Genomic DNA, 19,178 nt, shown 5'->3' on the forward strand with positions numbered 1-19,178 from the left:
CAGGTGTCAATTTTTTTACTGTGATTACATTTTTGACATCTGTCAAAAAGTTAAGATAAGAACATGTAAGCAGTTTTTCTGTATCTCATTCTGGTTAGGAGCTATATGACAATGCTAAACTTGTCATTTTTCAAATCGCAGCAAATAGACGTAGGTTCTGATAAATGAAAAATATTTGAAATCAATGGGAGTATTAAAAAATATATACAGGGTGTTCTATTTAAAGCAAGCAAGTTGGTATTCACTTCTGGTATATCCAGAGATGTCATAATGGGTTACAAGGCAAAAAAGCAACAAGGTGTCTGAGAATAACGTAATGAAGTTACAAATATTGACAATTTCTATGTTTAAAATGGTAAATATCATAAAATTAATAAGCAAATGATTTTACGAAAAACGGCGAAAGAGAATTTAATTTGGCAACCGTGAGTAAGTTTTGCATATAATTCTCTAAAACATTTCACACTGAATCGACCCTGTACGGTTTAAATTACCGGCCTGATTTGGGACACACTGTAAGACAGATTTGTTTGCTGTAAAATATTCGAAACAATTTACCGTTGTGTTGAAAGCTTCACATTCTGAATATTGTTCAGTTAATTGGCATAAGAATAACTTATTCGAACTTGTTTTTACTGGAAAATTCATCACTTTTGACAAGAACAAGTCAATATTTAATTTTTTCTTCTTGCTATAAAGAACAAATTTCTCGGACAGTTTCTCTAAGAGATGCAGTACGACTTTTTCAGTCATTTTTTTGGTTTGAAGAAAAATGTCATAATTTCTTACTGAGTAATGCAAAAAACCGTCCAAAAGTTGTGATTTTGCTGAAAAGTCCAAAAGAGCGTCAACCAATATAAATAATATGGGCAAACCTAAAGGGTATATCGTCGACGTGGGCAAAAAAAAATCCAGGCATGAGCCCTTTAGGGCTTTCTGTGTGCCGTTTTCGAGGGGCTCACCTTCCATTAAGTATCCCATTCGGAATCTTTTTAATTGGGTACCGGAGGGGGGCGCGGGACCGGGGACGCTCGCATATATAAAAGGAACCGGCACGGTGCACGTGCGGGCACGCATTGTATATATGTTTACCGATTCTTACCGGTCCCCCCAAGTGTTAATTCTTAAAGGAGAGAATGTTGTTCGGGTGATGTCGTCCATACAACGAACGTGTCTTGAACCTACCAATGTATATCCAATATGGAGGCCAGTGGTGGCGAACACTTTGTTTTTTGGGCCGCCACTGATTCCATTTACTAAATAGTCTGCAAACTGTCAACCGAAAAAGTCTTCTTCTTAGAAATGTTTAAGCCATTCTTGGCTTCACTACTTACCACTGCTGTATCTACTACACTTTGCCAGTCTTCCTCCTCATTGATATGTCCATGGGGATTAGATTGAAACTGGTTATCCCTCTGCTCTTTTGATTAACAACAAGGAGTTTTCAATCAAGAAATCCTCTCTAAACAGCAAAGGTCATCGAACGAGATAGAAGAATTTCAAACATGCGGGCATCAAGATTCTAGCCTATTAAGGTGTTTCGACACTGCGATAATTACTACTGGCCCGTCCAATACTGAAAAATAATTGGATTTGTTTTTGTGTTGGTTCATTTTGGATTATATGGGAACCAAATTCTGTTTATCTAGATAGAGTTTTTTCTAGTCACGCGGCAACTGTGGATTTAGAGGGGAAAGTAGATGAAAGGAGAGAGATAGTGGAAAGGTTAAAGCCCAGACTAGCTGTGCAACGCGAAAAAATAAACGACGTAGACAACGGGAAAATAAAATTCCCGTCCATTTATAGTCTACGAGGACCCAAAAATACGCCTGACGACGACCTCTGGGTGTATTATAATACGCAAGGGGGCGAAATTCCTAGAATCCCCTCGTCTAACTGCCAAATTTCGGCTATTGCCGAGTTCAAGGTCGGACCACCCCTACGTGGTCTTCCGCCCTCTTCCTCACCCCTCACCTCCGATGAATTTCGGGCAATGTTGCCAACAAGATCATTCTTAAGGCAATTTTCCTAACAAATCATTCGCATTAGACGTTACTTATCACAGTAGTCGCAACTGATTTTTCCGTGTGAAATCTGCAACTAACCAAACTAATTAACACTAATTTCTCGTACAAAATACGAGATTTGACAACGTGGACGGCAGCTGCCAAGTGGCGCATTGCATTAATCAGAAGGCAACGGCGGACACACGCCGGTACTCACCTGCCGTCGCGCAAGCCAAAATAAAACAACCCCATTTAATCCCCAAAAAAGTAATACATTCATAGGAGCTCCCATATCGGAGAGAAAAAAAGAGAGAAAGAGCCCGAACCTTTTTTCGCCATTACAAAATCGGCCCCCAGAGTCTTCAAGGTGACGGGGCACCTTTGCGCTCGCCCGATCTGAATCTCGTTGACATATTATCATTGAATTGATTCCACGGTAAATGCCAATTATCGCACGACCACTGTAATCACTCCAATTATCCGTTTTTCTCGTGTATAATTGATTGTGTTTTTTAATTATTATGATTAGTTGCACTAGTGGTATTTTATGAAAAATTTAAAGAAACTGTCACTTCTTGACAAAATAGCTGAAAGCTGCTTTTTTGACCAATCACAAACTATCAACTGTACTGATTATATCTAGAAAATTTTGACATTTTCCCCCTTGTATATTTTTGACAATACTTTCCTTTTGCAAAACTGTGAAATCGTGTCTTTGTAGAGATTCGTGTCATCATGACTAAATGTACGTTCAAAAGCCAAAAAGTGCACTCTTTGAAATGGGACACTCTGTATATTATTACGTCATTCGATTCAGATTCATGGTTTACTCTATAGCTTACCATGTGCTGTACCGGGTGGCCAACTAAGAGATATAACAACAACGAATTTTTGTTGTTGGCAACTCTAGTAACTACGAAGACGTAGAAAGGCCACAGACGTTATTTTTCTTAATAAATTTCGACTTCAAACTCGGAAATTAACTAAATTCCGACTTTGAACTTTTTAAAGTTTGGCAACATTGCAAACATTCTGCGAAGCAAATTAGTAAAATTTGTTAACTTTGGCAACATTGCTAACACACTTCAAAGAAATTAGTCGGACCTGTCAGTTTGGTTACATTACAAACACTCTTCGAACCAAAATTGTAGAATTTGTTAGTTTGATAACATTGCAAGGATACTTTTGAACCAAATTACCAAATCTTGTCAGTTAGGCAACATTTCAAACAGTCTTCGATCTAAATCAGGAGAATTTATTAATTTGGCAACATTGCAAGCAAATACACTTCAAAGAAATTAGTTGAACTTGTCAGTTTCGACAGAAACACTCTTCAAACCAAAATTGTAGAATTAGTCAGTTTGATAACATTGCATATACTCTTCAAACCAAATTAGTAAAATTAGTCAGTTTGGCAACATTGCAAACACTCTTTGATTAAATTTATACTTCAATGTTGTCAAACTGACAAATTCTATTATTTTGGTTCGAAGAGTGTTTTTGCAACAAACAAATTCTACTAATTAAGATCAAAGAGTGTTTGCAATGTTGCCAAACTGACTAATTTTACTAATTTGGTTTGAAGAGTTTCCAATCTGTCCAAACTAACAAGTTCAACTAATTTCTTTGAAGTGTGTTTGCTTGGCAATGTTGCCAAATTAATAAACTCTCCTGATTTAGATCGAAGACTGTTTGCAATGTTGCCTAATTGACAAAATTTGGTAATTTGGTTCAAAAGTGTCCTTGCAATGTTATCAAACTAACAAATTCTTCAATTTTGGTTCGAAGAATGTTTGCAATGTTGCCAAACTGAAAAATTTTGTCTAATTTGGTTTGAAGAGCTTTTGCAATGTGACAATGTAAATTCTGAGTTCGAAGTCGGAATTTACCTAAATTCCGAGGAATTTAAGAAAAAACATGTTGCCCTTCTACGTCTTCATAGTGCTACGAAGTGTGGCCCTTCTACGTCTTTTGCTTACGACAATTTTCGATCTGAATTTGTCGTTTTTGAGATATTTACTATTAAACATTAAAATTTTCAACATTTGGAAGGTTTCTTTTAGAAAGGGCACATTAAATTCGGTTCAGTATTTTGTTTTTGGCACAGGAGGTTTAAAAATTGTACTTTCTCCAGATTCCAAAAAGCTTTAGTTACAGCAAAAACAGCAGATGTCACTCACTATGGTTCAAGTTTGCTTGAAATAAGTCACTCTGAATGGGTTTTGCCGTAAGAACTGCTGAATAGTTTGAAGCAAAATTGGACCAAAATGACATTTTACTTGTTAGAATTCTTTCAAAGAAAATTTTCACGTTCTTGACACCTCTGTAGATTGTTCTAACGTCATTTTTATAGAAGGTTTATTTATTTTATTTTTGCCAGATCCCAAAAGGCTTTAATTACAGCAAAGACAGTAGATGTTGTTATTGTTCAAATTTTTCCATAATAACTGAGGACCAAAATGACATATTCTTTGTTCTAAATAAATGAAAAAACATTTGACACATCTGCACATTGTGGTTAGAAAGTTTAAATATATCAAGTCCTGCAAGTTTAAAAGAAAACTCACTGACTAAAGGATTATTGCACGTTTTTCTAACCTAAAACCTGCTCTAGGATTTAAAACTTTTTGGTGTAAAACCCGCTTTAGTCAAGTATATGAAAAAAATAACGCGTTAAATAACAAAGTAGGTCAAACGTACGCACTTTGGAAGACGTTTGCGCCCCTTCTCTGGTGAACGAAACGAGGAGCTCCTCAAAGAACCCCCTCGTCCTTGGGGCGTTGTGTGCGTGTGGAACGGGGGTCGAAAATCAATAACGTTTCTCTCCCCGATGGTGGCTGCGTGGCCGGGGTTGCGTTTGTAAAATGTCCCATTCCCGAGGAGTTTCCAATGGATTCAGGGAATAATACAATAATGTGCGGTAATCAACGACGCCCTACTTTGATTCGGTGGGAGAATAAGTTCGTTATGGTGCGGACGCCATTGCGCTTATTCCACTAATTATCGCAATTAATTACGTGCTAGATATTAGAAAAATTATGCAGAATGTGACAGAAATATGACATTGTCAGCTTCTTCTGCCCCTGTTTGTCCCAGATCAGATAGAACCAAAACAACATTTTTTACTGTATCTTAAGAAAAAAATTGATATGCCCAATTTACGGCTTGTTATTGGGAAAATACAATTTTTCTTTATGCTTGATGAACTTGAATGAACTTTTTAAGAAATGATTTCTTCACAAAGTCTGCTGTCTACAAAACAATTTTCATTACTGGTGTTTTGATAGGTTATGATGATTGATTTATAAAGCAAATTCTTGTGAATTCATTATTTTAATAATTATGATGATAAAAACGTTTTCTGATACGCAAAAATGACAGTTGTTTTAGGTAATGCAAATGTCAAATTTCACATAACAAGCTAAATATCTCAGAAACGCAGTTAGGTATTTTGTCGTAGAATCCAAAAAAAGAAACAATACACAGGGTGTTTCATTTAAAATTAGCAAGTCGAAGAGTTTATGAATTTATCAAAGTGTTTATGATGGCTTGTATACAGTGTGTCCAGAATAAGGATGAACTATGGGAATCTTAAAAACGGTTATACAGGGTGGTCCAGTTTTAAGTGTCAATAATTCACCATTTGATAGGTAATCAAAAAATAAGTTGACTTGCATTATGTCATTTTTCGGAAAAAGGTTTCCTAAGGAAGATACAGTCCTCCAAATTTCAATTTAAAAAAATCGTTTTATAGTTTAAAACTGAACATCCAAGACTTGTGAAAGTCCAAATTTGTACTGAATAGTCTAAAAACTTTTTTACTACTAGGAATGGTCTTATGATTCGCTTTCTCAGACTGCCATCCTGGTTGAGTGTCTGAAACTGGCATTCAAGAACTAAAAAAAGTCCGGAAATCAAGACAAAGATTGTATTGTGCATGAAACTCATTTTTTACTACTAAAAATAGTATAAAAGTTGACTTTTAATGCTAGAACTGACTTTACTAGGACTAAAGAGTCCAAAAGTGTATTTTCAAGACTTTAATTGGTGTACAACTCAATTTTCTGGACTGGACAACAAGTCTAGAAATAAATTAAATTTTCGAACTATTTTATTTGTAAAAATTAGTTCTCAAGACGTATTATTGTAGCATTTGGTACCAACATTTTTTACTTTTATTACTGAAGAAACTTGACTTTTGGAAATAGTTTTAAACTCGATTTTTCAGTCTTAAAAAGCACTAAAAACAGTCTGAATTTCTTAGAGATGCTACAATTTATTGCACCTATGAGTGTAGAAGTCAATTTAATAGTGAAGAAGCTTGAAATAACATTTTCAAGACTATGGTCAGTGGACAAACTAGCTTTTAGGCCTGATAAGTCAAAAACTTTGTAAAGATAGTCTTGAAACTCGATTTGAGGCACTGAAACAGCCTTAAAATACTAAAAACAGTCTAGTTTATTAAGAAATATCCGAATTTTTAGCACTGAGGTGTCTAGAAGTCGATTTAATAGTGACAAAGCTTCGAATGCCATTTTAAGTCTATGAAGAATGTAAAAATTGTTTTTTAAGTTTGCTATGTCAATAACTTGGTGAAGATAGTCTTGAAACTCGATTTTCCAAGCTGAAAGCAGTTTTGAAGCACTAAAAATAGTCCAGAATTCGAAGAAAATGAAAAGCAAAGTAAAAAGCACGAAAAGTTAGTTTCCAAGACAATTTTCATGAATCTAATGTCAATGTCCTGCATCTAAGACTATTTTCAAGACTAAAATATTGAAATTTGTCTTCAAATTATGAAAACTTACTTCAAATTCAAATTTTAAGCTTCTGATGTCGCTTTTCATTAGTTCAGTCACATTTTGGGGTTCAAGTCAATTTTTAAGGTTTAAATGTATGAATTTGTAGTAATAACAAATTCTTGAAAAAGTAGTTTTTATGTCTACAAGTCAATTTTTAGTATTAAAGTCTCTCGATTTGCATGAAAACTGGTTACAAACACAATTTTTAAGCTTCTGAAATTTGTATCTTTTCTAATTGAATTTTCAAAACTAAAGTTTTTTAGTTTGTCTGGAAACTATGAAAACTGGCTACAATAATATTTTTTAAACTTTTTAAGTGAATTTTTCGTTTCCAAGACAATTTTTAAGTTGGGTTGGGTTAGTTTTGGGTCTTTGGCCGTAATAACGTGTAATAAAGTGCTTGTTCCAAATTTGATCAATATTGCTCCAACGGTCTGACAGTTATGACAAAAAAAACAATTTTTTAAACAGAAATTTGAAGGACTGTATTTTCCTTAGGAAGCACTTTTCAGGAAAATGACATAATGAATGTCAACTTATTTTTTAATTGGCTATGGATTGGTGAATTATTGACATTTAAAACGGGACCACCCTGTAGATTAGATTTGTTTAAATAGGAGAAAAGTTGCGTAATAATGGTCTTAACAAAACGACATTTAAAAAACGTCGAAATTTGGTTTGGTTTTTGAGATATTTTGAAAAAAGTAATTTTTTTTAATTTTATTTTTTGTGACTTTAATACTGGACCTGAAAATCTTATATAATTTTTTAATTGAAAGTTGACAGGTGATGACGTTATTCATGGCAACTGTGATTTTGAAAAACCAGAAAAACAGACCTATCAAGTAATCAGAAAATATACAGGGCGCCCCATTAGAAGTTTTATCAACTCTTTTTCAGCTTTGCCATGCTCTTTTACAACTTTTGTAACACCCTGTATTATTTATGTTTAATACTGTCATTAACCCGAATGGTACCAATCTCGTATCGATGCACTCGTGTCAGATTAAACAGACACAACAAAATCAATTTAGACGAGAAGAATATAGTACCAAAAGTGGAACAGTCCAGTGCAGTTTTAAAGGGCGTTTGCGCGTTGTCACTCCGCGTGCAAATTTCGGTTTAGTTTGTGCACATTCTCTCTCGCTCTGACGCTCGTAAGTTCATTCATTTCGGTTCAGTCTATTCACTGTATTTTACTCAGTCAAACTCGAAACGTTTGCCGGTACGGTTCGTTGTGTGTTTTTCGTTTTCTTTTTGTTTGTTTTTCCTGTGACGGTTGCCCCGTTTCTAGTGTTGTTCAGTGCGTCTAGGAAAGGTACCGCCCATGTCCAACTTTGCTCCGTAAGTACTCCTAAAATGTAGCGCTCGCTGCTAATCGCTAAACGGAACAGACAAAGATGGAATGTTGTTTACTTATCAAAAGCCTTTTAGAAGTGACACGTAATCTCGTACGTACCACATTCTCTTTTATAGGTCCATAGTCCAGCGTTGGAGTTGCCCATTCATAGAATGTTTTTTTCGCTGATTTTCAGGTCATTGCCACTGTGTTGTTTGTCTCTCTCTCTTTCTTTAGTAGATACTGTTCCGTGGTATCTTTTTGGGTTCTAGTGCATTAATGGCGGCTTTATTTGACCAAGTCAATAAGAAGTATTTTATATAACATGTGCAGTGGGTCTAATTTGTGATTGGTCAAAAAGAGCAGCATACTGGAAGCTGCTTTCAGTTATGTTTAGTTTCAGTAGATCATTTTAATCATCCTACACACTACTATACAGGGTGTTTCATAAAATATGCTCAGTACTTCAGAATATGGTAGCTCTTACCCTCTAAAATTTTAGAGATACATATGGTGTGTAAATTGACAAAAAAACAATTAGTTTTTTGGAAATGTCATAAGTTTTTGTAGTGGGTGTTTTTTTTTCAACTTCTACGGCATTGGGAAGAGTACCGTTTTGAGACGAACATTTGAACCAACAATGGTTCTACCCAAAAAAAGGTACTCTCAGAAGAAGAGAGAAAAATCTACTTTTGAAAATTGAAAAACGTGGTAAAGTTAATAGAGACTTTTTTCATACTTTTGGACGAGCTACCATAGCCTGAAGTCCTGCGAATATACATATGAAACACCCTGTATAGTGTCTGTAGTAAAAATGTCAAATAACTGAAGGGTTGATGTTTAGTGCAAAACCAGTGTATTGCCACACTGTTTCAATGACATTTGATAGAGCAGGATACAGATACATTAGGTTTGCACTAAATTTAAAGACAGTTTAGTCTGGATTTTACAGGTTACACTTTAACAGCCATCTCGATTATTTTGATAATTACAGAGTGGTTCATTATATCATTTTAAAACCTGTAAAATCTACTTTTGACCACCCTATCGTTTATAGTGAAAATGTCTACTTTTTAAAACAGTTTAGTCTGAATTTTGGGAAGTTGTAATGAATTCACGTGGTTTTCTGTTGTTAAATAGATCAATCTGGTAATTGAACAGGCATTCTTTGTATTTAAAGTAGCCAAGTAAGCTAAAGTAGTATTAGTAATTGAGGGTACAAACTATTTTACACGCTTTACAGCCATTTGATGTAATTGACCTGTTTGAATGCAAATTTTGCTCACGTGTTTCCTCTTTGTTGGGGTTTTTGTACATACTGCAATATTCTGTTCTGAATGTACTGTAGTTTTAAGTATACAAGTGTGGTAAATCCAAAACCGCGTAACTGACAGAGAAACGTACATTATTGCATGCGCGGGACTAAGACAGAAAACGAAAAAAATATCAAGTAGGCCATATTTTCGGCGCGCTGTTGCCAAACGCCAAGTTATTTTGTCGACGGTATTTGAGTGATGCTTGGCGGTTGACAACAGCGCGCTAAAAATATGGCCTACTTGATATTTTTTTCGTTTTCTGTCTTAGTCCCGCGCATGCAATTATCTACGTTTCTCTGTCCGTATACCACACCTGTATACCTTATGAAGCTTTGAAGTTTGTGATTGGTCAAAAAAGCTGTTTTTTTGACCAATCACTGAGATTGACGCACTTAACATTAGTCATTTCTGTCGTAATATACGAAGCGATAAGGCCTAAAGTTGTCGCCGAAGATATACGACATTTAGATAACTGTAGACTTTATCTAAGTCGTTCGTCTATTTACTCTCGCTATCGACTAGTCACAAAAATACCAGAAAAGATGGTTATGAACGTAAATGGCACTGACCTCAAAAAATGTCTAGTAAATTGAATTATTGCTTGTTTCATTGAGTGGTAATAATAAGGATTTGTTTATACATATAAGTAGATGGATATTTAAATCATCAACATAACAGTAACTGGCGGTTTGTCCAAATATGGCTTTCGTTCGTTATTTGGTCATGTGCTGCATGTAGACGTAATAGAGGTGAGTCATTCGTGATGCAAACGGGACCACCTCGGTGTTTATTTTGCCATTAAAAGCTACTGAAAATTAATAATAAACAAATTTATGGGTTACAGACCTTCGGAACCGAAATCGCTCCTTATTGATCTGTAAACAGTAGGCCGATAATGGTGAACGGGTATCATCGTCGTTTGGCGCCATCTAAGTACAGAATCGGATTTCAGTCTGTACTTAATTGGATGACTGTACGTTTCCTGGTTAATTACTACTATACAGGGTGATTTACAAAATGATATATATTAGTGATACACAAACTAATATCACTGGGGAAAACTACTCGATAAATTAATTGCTTCTCGGTATGTTGCATCTGAACTAGATCAACATCCTAATCGGTTAGATTATGGGACTCTGACGCACTTTGGACTTGTACGGTATAGGCTAAGCCGAAAAAATAAATAAACAAAGTGGCGTTTCTAATAACAAACTCGTGTGTAGCCCGGTGACTGTATCAGTAGTTTTGGTTGTGATAAAGGCCCATTAATACCTGATACAGTTGTTGACATTTTTACCGATAAATGATTTGTATAGTTTTACAGACTCGATTTAAGCAAAAAGTTTCAACACACTCTCTTAGATTAAAATGTAACAAAACTTTCCCAGTTGCGACGTATTTGACAGTTCAGTCACGTGACACTTGAATACCATTTACGCAGAGTGTCACGTGACTAGTGTCAAATTAACAGTAACAAATCTGCTGTGACATCATGTAACACTTCTGCCTCTACAGGGTGGTCCAGTTTTAAATGTCAATAATTCACCAATCCGTAGCCAATTAAAAAATAAGTTGACATTCATTATGTCATTTTCCTGAAAAGTGCTTCCTAAGGAAAAAACAGCCCTTCAAATTTCTGTTTAAAAAATCGTTTTTTTTTTGTCATAACTGTCAAACCGTTGCGTTGGAGCAATATTGATCAAATTTGGAACAAGCACTTTATTACACGTTATTACGGTCAAAGACCCAAAACTAACCCAACCCAACTTAAAAATTGTCTTGGAAACGGAAAATTCACTTAAGAAGTTTAAAAAATATTATTGTAGCCAGTTTTCATAGTTTCCAGACAAACTAAAAGACTTTAGTTTTGAAAATTGAATTAGAAAAGATAAACATTTCAGAAGCTTAAAAATTGTGTTTGTAACCAGTTTTCATGCAAATCGAGAGACTTTAATACTGAAAATTGACTTGTAGACATAAAAACTACTTTTTCAAGAATTTGTTACAACAGATTCATACATTTAAACCTTAAAAATTGAGTTGAACCCCGAAATGTGACTGAACTAATGAAAAGTGACATCAGAAGCTTAAAATTTGCATTTGAAGTAAGTTTTCATAATTTGAAGACAAATTTCAATATTTTAGTCTTGAAAATAGTCTTAGATGCAGGACATTAACATTAGATTCATGAAAATTGTCTTGAAAACGAACTTTTCGTGCTTTTTACTTTGCGTTTCATTTTCTTCAAATTCTGGACTATTTTTAATGCTTCAAAACTGCTTTCAGCTTGGAAAATCGAGTTTCAAGACTATCTTCACCTAGTTATCGACATAGCAAACTTAAAAAACAATTTTTACATTCTTCATAGATTTAAAATAGCATTCCAAGCTTTGTCACTATTAAATCGACTTTTAGACACCTCAGTGCTAAAAATTCGGGTATTTCTTAATAAACTAGACTGTTTTTAGTGTTTTAAGGCTGTTTTCAGTGCCTCAAATCGAGTTTCAAGACTATCTTTACAAAGTTTTTGACTTATCAGGCCTAAAAGCTAGTTTGTCCACTGACCATAATCTTGAAAATGTTATTTCAAGCTTCTTCACTATTAAATTGACTTCTACACTCATAGGTGCAATAAATTGTAGCATCTCTAAGACTGTTTTTAATGCTTTTTAAGACTGAAAAATCGAGTTTAAGACTATTTCCAAAAGTCAAGTTTCTTCAGTAGTAAAAGTAAAAAATTTTGGTACCAAATGCTACAATAATAGTCTTGAGAACTAATTTTTAGAAATAAAATAGTCCGAAAATTTAATTTACTTCTTGACTTGTTGAAAGTTGAAGAAAATTGAGTTGTACACCAATTAAAGTCTTGAAAATATACTTTTGGACTCTCTTTAGTCCTAGTAAAGTCAGTTCTAGCATTAAAAGTCAACTTTTATATTATTTTTAGTAGTAAAAAATGAGTTTCATGCACAATACAATCTTTGTCTTGATTTCCGGACTTTTTTTAGTTCTTGAATGCCAGTTTTAGACACTCAACCAGGATGGAAGTCTGAGAAAGCGAATCATAAGACCATTCCTAATAGTAAAAAGCACGTTTTTAGACTACTCAGGACAAATTTGGACTTTCACAAGTCTTGAATGTTCAGTTTTAAAAAACGATTTTTTAAATTGAAATTTGGAGGACTGTATCTTCCTTAGGAAACGTTTTTCAGAAAAATGACACAATGCAAGTCAACTTATTTTTTGATTGGCTATCAAATGGTGAATTATTGACACTTAAAATTGGACCACCCTGTACCTACATTGACTCTATGTGAGCGCCAAATGGGCCAACAATATTCGTTATGCGGACGACACAGTTCTAATTGCAGATAACATGGAGGATATGCTTGGGACTGTCGGGGAATGCAGTAAGAACATGGGTCTCAATATCAACACCAAGAAGACTAAATTCATGATAATTACTCGAAAGCCACAATAATTTCAAGATATGAGAATCAACCAATAGAACGAGTAAATAAATTGAAATATCTAGGAACGTGGCTGGGTGAAAACTGGGAATCAGATGCCGGATTGAAAATGTCCGCAGTGCGTTCATGAAATTCAAAAAAAGTGCTCACCAATACGGATTTCGATCTTGGTTTGAGAACTAGATTTGTCAAATGCTATCTCTGGACAGTGTTGCTTTATGGCATGGAGGGATGGACACTGAAGGTGACCACTATGAACAAGCTGGAAGCATTCCAGATGTGGGTCTATAGGCGTGTACTGAGGATTCCATGGAAAGCATGAAGAACCAACGATGAGGTCTTGATCAATAAAGACCGCGAACTGTTAGACACCATTAAACGAGAGGTACCAATTCCTGCAATTGATAATTGAGGGGAAGAAAAGAGAGGAATCGGCAGGATAAAGATGTCATGGCTTCGCAACGTTAGGCAGTGGACAGTGCAAGAACGTGATTGCAAACATCCATAAATGGACATGCAGCAGAAGAAGAAGAAGAGTGCCAAAGCATCCTTTGACTGTTTTGACGTGTATTTCACAAATGTCACAGAACAATAAGACACTTTGTAGCGTGAAATTAGTTTATCTCTCTGTCATTGACAACGGTTTACATATGCGGGCACATAGAACCCCGTCCTTCGCGGTTTCCTGTCTCTTATCTAGTTCATTTGCCTGATAAGGCCGTTCGGCTCATCCCACTATCACGTGAACTACTTATAGCACTAAAGTGGGAAAAAGGGTGGTAAATCGTAAATTAGACCGGAATCGAAAATAGACTGGCGGCTCAGACATAAACAGAGTCACCACTTTTTCATTTTTTTGTTTTGGCGGTCTAAAAGATACTATTTCTGTTAACGACGCCGTCTCGCTCTCGTTTTTCTTGCTGACGCTGGTTAATTACCGGCTTTCCGCCACAAGACCGAAACGCTCTGGGAAATGCACGAAATGCAGAGTTGAAAGTCAACACACACGAGCACTTTGTTGACCTTTAAGTGCCATCAAACGCGTATACATCACTTCGCATGCAAATCGGGTGGGCAATACAAAAAGGAGCGCGCCAAACTAATAACTCGATTTCGTATGCCTGTAGAGCGGAATATTCGTACCCAATGAACTTTGAATGACGGCGAACCAGAATTTTTTCGGCCCTTTTTTACCGCACCAGTTTGATAGGGGAGAGTTGATTCAGTGGCGTACATTTTGTTACGCCACCTTCCATTCCTTTTTCTTCCACGCAACAAGCATAGAACACATTAGGTTTGTTCGCACTGAATATCTCCAACTATAGAATTTGGAGTAATTTTTACTGTTGTATGTTGAATAAAGTTTCAAGAAGTTGAGGACGAGTGTAGGTAAATTTGGGTAAAAGTAAGTAAGTAAGTAAGTTGCCACAAGCTTTCCATACTATCATATAAACGATACTACCATTAAACAAGCTTCTGAAGGGTTTATTTTGTCATTTTAACTTAACCCACAACCATGATACGATTTTGTTGTGGAAGTTGCCTACAATCAACGAGTTTTCCCTTCACTTCTGATAGGCAACCATAATCTTGTGGTGACGTAATTAAATTACACTTGGAACAGTTATAAATAAATCCGCTGACATATCGTGCAATATAAACTAGTAAGGAGATATGCTTGATCACCGCAAAGTTGGCTACTAACTAGGAAATGCTGTATTGTACTCTTTACCCCCCTCCGGGTGGTAAAAGCCGGCTACGGTCCTGATGCATAAATTTTACGCTTTTCAATTGTCCACACTGATTTCTCTGGGTGTGACATTTAAAGGACGGCACGGAAATGCATCCCGAGGGCAAGGTGCACTTTCGCACCCCTTTTCATTATGCATTATCCGTAATGCAACGCAACAGGTGATTTGAAGGTTTTTTTTATTTGTCCGGTAATGAGCACGATATAACGGTGGATTAGCATTGCGAATCTGAAATTTGCAGAGGGGGAATGAATTATTAAAAGGCAATTTTTCTGGTTTGTTTCAGCCAAGCGACGAAAATTATAATATCAAACTTGGGTCCACAAATAAAGTTTGAAGACATCGAACATCTGCTGGTTCAGCATGGACAAGTCATCCACTGTGATAAACTCACATCCAAAGATCCTACCACACAGGTCGTGCAAATCACTTACGAAACTAGTGATCAAGCTCAACAGTAAGTAATATTTTTACAATAACGTAGATTATGTGCGGTAGATAGTTTTTTATTAATCCGTCTGCGCCAGATTGACAGACTTGACGGGAATTTCAAGTTTGACATTTGGTTCTAACTAAATGATATAATTCAGCCACCGCCTACTATACTAGAAAGCCTAGGGCCTCATTTGTTTTCAAGCTCTTGACGTCACGATGACGTAATTTAGCAAAAGCATTATTTAACCAACTGTCAAATTACGTCATTGTGACGTCAAAAACGCTCTGCTCCCTCCATGGAGCTGGAAAACGAATGCGGCCAAAAATTCCAATATGGCGGAAATCGTGGTGACAGTTTGCGTTTGTTTGTATTGTGGAAATTGAGTTATTTGAGGATTAAATGAATTTTTACGGTTTAAAATCAAAACTTGTGTTTTGTTTGCTGCCGTTTATAAGTTTTTCAAGCCACATTTTAACAGCAATTCAGGAAAAAGCCCAACCCTGTCAGTTTTTTACTTTACAAAAAACCGGATCTAACTCAACAGTGGTTAAACACTTGGATTTTACTCCAACACTATACCCAATGGTAAGTACTTTCTAGTACAGTAAACTTATTAGGTACTTGTTACATGCACAGGTATGTGAGTTACATTTTAAAGCATCCTTCATTGTGAGAGCAACAAAAATAATTTTGAATGAATGTTCTTGGTAATAACATAAGAACCATTTACCAGTTTTGCTTACCTAGTTTCAAGAACTTACAGATTTTCTTACATTGAACAGTGTTTAAACTAGTTTGCTGTGTGTTGTACTTTCCAGGACAAATGTTCTAACCAATTTGTTTAGGCTGGATTTGATTGCGTATAAAAAAGCTCTATCTATACATATCTAGATCAGGAATGAACCTTTTTTTGATTTTTCACTCACAACTTGCAATCAACTACACGAAACAATTTAAAAAAAACATATTTCTTACTGCATCTGCATACGTTTGTGTCAACACCGCCTTAAAAGTGATATTTTAGGCTTTCTAGTATAGAGGGCACTAGACCACGTGTTATTCTCGCCATTTGCAATACAATGATCGTGTGACCAACTGTCAGATGTAATCAATGTTCAAGGCACTCTATGTAAAAATTAAAATATTTGTTATTTTTTTGTAACATTTGATATATCATCGTACCCAGGAAAAAAATAATTTTAAACAATCGCATAACAAAAAACTAAAAAGCTGATGAAGGTTTCCAGAAAATCGAAACGTTACTTATCACGTTGAAGGAAAGGAAAAAGCAACCCTGAAACACTTTGTGACCCTAAAATCATTGGCACGTGCTTTGAGTTTTTTTTTGATTCGAACTTTGTAAAAGAAAATTCACAACAGGAAAATAGTAAAAAGGCCCCCATTACGGTTATATCAAACGTGGATCGTAATCGACAAATAATAATTCCATACCGGCTTGAATAATTGCCGAAATACCGTCGGGCAGGTGTTTCGTAAAAGGCTTGTGCCCAACTTGGGTTTTTTTCGTTTTTTCCTCTTGTTTCTTGGCTGACATATGTTCGATTGGCGGTCGCACGGGCCCTTTTTAGCACCCGGTTAGGTACTGCTTGTCCCATCGTCAGTTCGTCTAAATCAGTATAATTATTTATAACTGTACCGTCGGTGGTACCGTTCCTGCATGTTACACAAATTGCGGTTTTTTTCATATTATTACAAACGAACCTCGTTAATTCCAAATCATCTCTGTCAAGTCTTTTTTTGTGATGGTCAAAAAATGCAGCTTGTTTGATGTGATGCTGCACATGTGGATTTGGAAAAGCAACACGTACATGTTAATATACATCAACAGTGAAGAAGTATAAGTTCAATAACACCGGAAGGCTGGATAATGTACAAATTGTTGCCGATGCAAACCCACAACAACCGACAGATATGCATAATGTAAATAAGCGCATGTACGCAAACTGAATGAGATTTCGGTGTTATTTGTGTCTTTGCTTAAAAAGTGATAACGAGTCGTCATTCAAGATTTATTAATTCTCTATTCAATTGAATTATTGTTTCATTGATGGTTTCTTCTCGCCATGGAGTGTTTTTGACGTCACAATTACCTAATTTGACAATTGTGACGTCAAAAACGCTCTGCTCGATCCATGGAGCTTGAAAACGAATGCGGCCTTTGTTGTCGATCTGGACCTGTACTTGATTTGACTACAAATGTCACTGTTACTTTTGACAAGTACAATTTTTTTCGTTCCAGGGCTGTTTCCGAACTGAATGGAGTGGAACTGGAAGGAAAGTCGCTAAAAGTGGAATTAGCCGGTGAAAAACGGGGAAGAAGGGGTCCCCGAGCGGGGGCCCCGTTCATTGGTCTGCCCGGTCAGACTCGACAAGCCGACTTTCCTCTGAGGATCCTTGTACAAAGTGATATGGTAAGTTTGGTCTGTTTGGTTTTGCGGTGTGAATTGAAAAATGTACTACCCGTAGGTAGGAGCTATTATCGGAAGACAGGGTTCGACAATTAGACAAATAACACAACAAACCAGAGCGCGGGTGGACGTGCATCGAAAAGATAACGTCGGATCGTTGGAAAAAGCCATCACCATCTATGGCAACCCAGAAAATTGTACCAATGCGTGCAAGAAAATTCTGGAAGTGATGCAGCAAGAAGCTAACAACACGAATAAAGGGTATGCAACCATTCGGTTTGCTTTGACAGTTCAAGTTGCTTATCGACGATTGTTTTTCCAGCGAAATATGTTTAAAAATACTAGCTCACAACAATTTGATCGGACGAATAATTGGCAAGGGGGGCAACACCATCAAACGTATTATGCAAGAAACGGATACGAAAATTACAGTATCTAGTATTAATGACATTAGTTCGTTCAACTTGGAGCGGATTATCACTGTTAAGGGTACTATCGATAATATGAGCAGAGCGGAGGCTCAGATCAGCGCCAAATTGAGACAGAGCTACGAGAATGATTTGCAAGCGATGGCGCCACAAACCATGATGTTTCCAGGTGAGGGTACGAACATTTTGTCGTTTTCTACTATTTTAAGTTTGCCCGTCTACAAATTGCATACCTGGAATTTTAAGAAACTTTTTTTGCAGGATTACATCCGATGGCTATGATGGCAACGGCAGGTATTGGATACGGTTCCAGGGGGTTGTACGCCGGTCAGAGTTCTTACGCCAACATGTACTCCACCACGGGGCCCACGCAATCTCAAGGGGGCGAAGTCCAGGAGTCAACTTACCTGTACATTCCTAACAATGCTGTCGGTGCTATTATAGGAACAAAAGTATGTAAAAATTGCGTAAATCACAAAACTGTTTGTGATTGGTCAGGTCATACATACTGTTCTCGCGGAGTGTGTTTACCCGTGCGTCACGAAGGCTACGTCATTTATAATCATTTGAATCAAATCAAGTTTTCGTCAACAAACCTGTTGTGTTCATATTATAGAAAAGGGCGTGTCTAAAGCTCACGTTTAAAATTTTGCGTATATTGTTAGTCAGAAAGTAGAGATCTTTGCACTAAAACAACCTTATACCAAAGCAAATCAAAAATATCTTGACCGAAATAACATTTTTTATTCATGGGAAGTCTCGGTTTGGATCATAGAATTCCGTCTAAATTTGAAACCTAATTTATTTACCAAAATTCGCAGAGATGTATCACCAATATGTAGTATTTCTTTGACTTTAAGATCCTGATTTAGGTTCTGGATGGTTACATGTTTCTCTAAAATAAATACAACAAATTAAAAAATTCAATAAGACATTCTGAGTGATGCTGTAGTATCTCATATTTCATTTTCAGGTTGCAATCCACTTATTTTATTTTAAATCCGCTGGAAAACATTTTAGACGCTTATTTTATTTTTTCTATGACTTTATTATTAATATGTTTGAAGAAATTTTTATGAAAAATCTATAATGCAGCCAAAAAATCTCAGTCTCTGGAAACAATGAAATGTTAATAGATGTTTCTTACAAAAGTAGATATATCTTACTATTATTAACATACTATCGTTGTACATATCATATA

The 19,178-nt window shown here is 36.0% G+C and overlaps 1 protein-coding gene across 4 annotated transcripts in view; it reads left to right on the forward strand.

Annotated features, from left to right (window-relative positions):
* Imp (IGF-II mRNA-binding protein) overlaps nt 1-19,178 on the forward strand; it is a 31,989-nt gene that overhangs the window by 5,934 nt on the left and 6,877 nt on the right. For 2 of the 4 annotated variants that reach the window (XM_081984510.1, XM_081984512.1), the window contains 5 exons: nt 14,971-15,141; nt 17,381-17,552; nt 17,608-17,810; nt 17,872-18,152; nt 18,239-18,429. In XM_081984510.1, coding sequence (XP_081840636.1) covers nt 14,971-15,141; nt 17,381-17,552; nt 17,608-17,810; nt 17,872-18,152; nt 18,239-18,429 — 1,018 coding nt within the window. Of the gene's footprint in view, nt 1-7,860; nt 8,150-14,970; nt 15,142-17,380; nt 17,553-17,607; nt 17,811-17,871; nt 18,153-18,238; nt 18,430-19,178 lie in introns of those variants that run through there. The other 2 variants (XM_081984513.1, XM_081984511.1) reach the window with 2 other exon arrangements.

This window comes from Ips typographus, linkage group LG8, assembly GCF_016097725.1.
Source record: "Ips typographus isolate SLU linkage group LG8, UJ_Ityp_2.0, whole genome shotgun sequence".
Taxonomy (NCBI): Eukaryota; Metazoa; Arthropoda; class Insecta; order Coleoptera; family Curculionidae; genus Ips; species Ips typographus.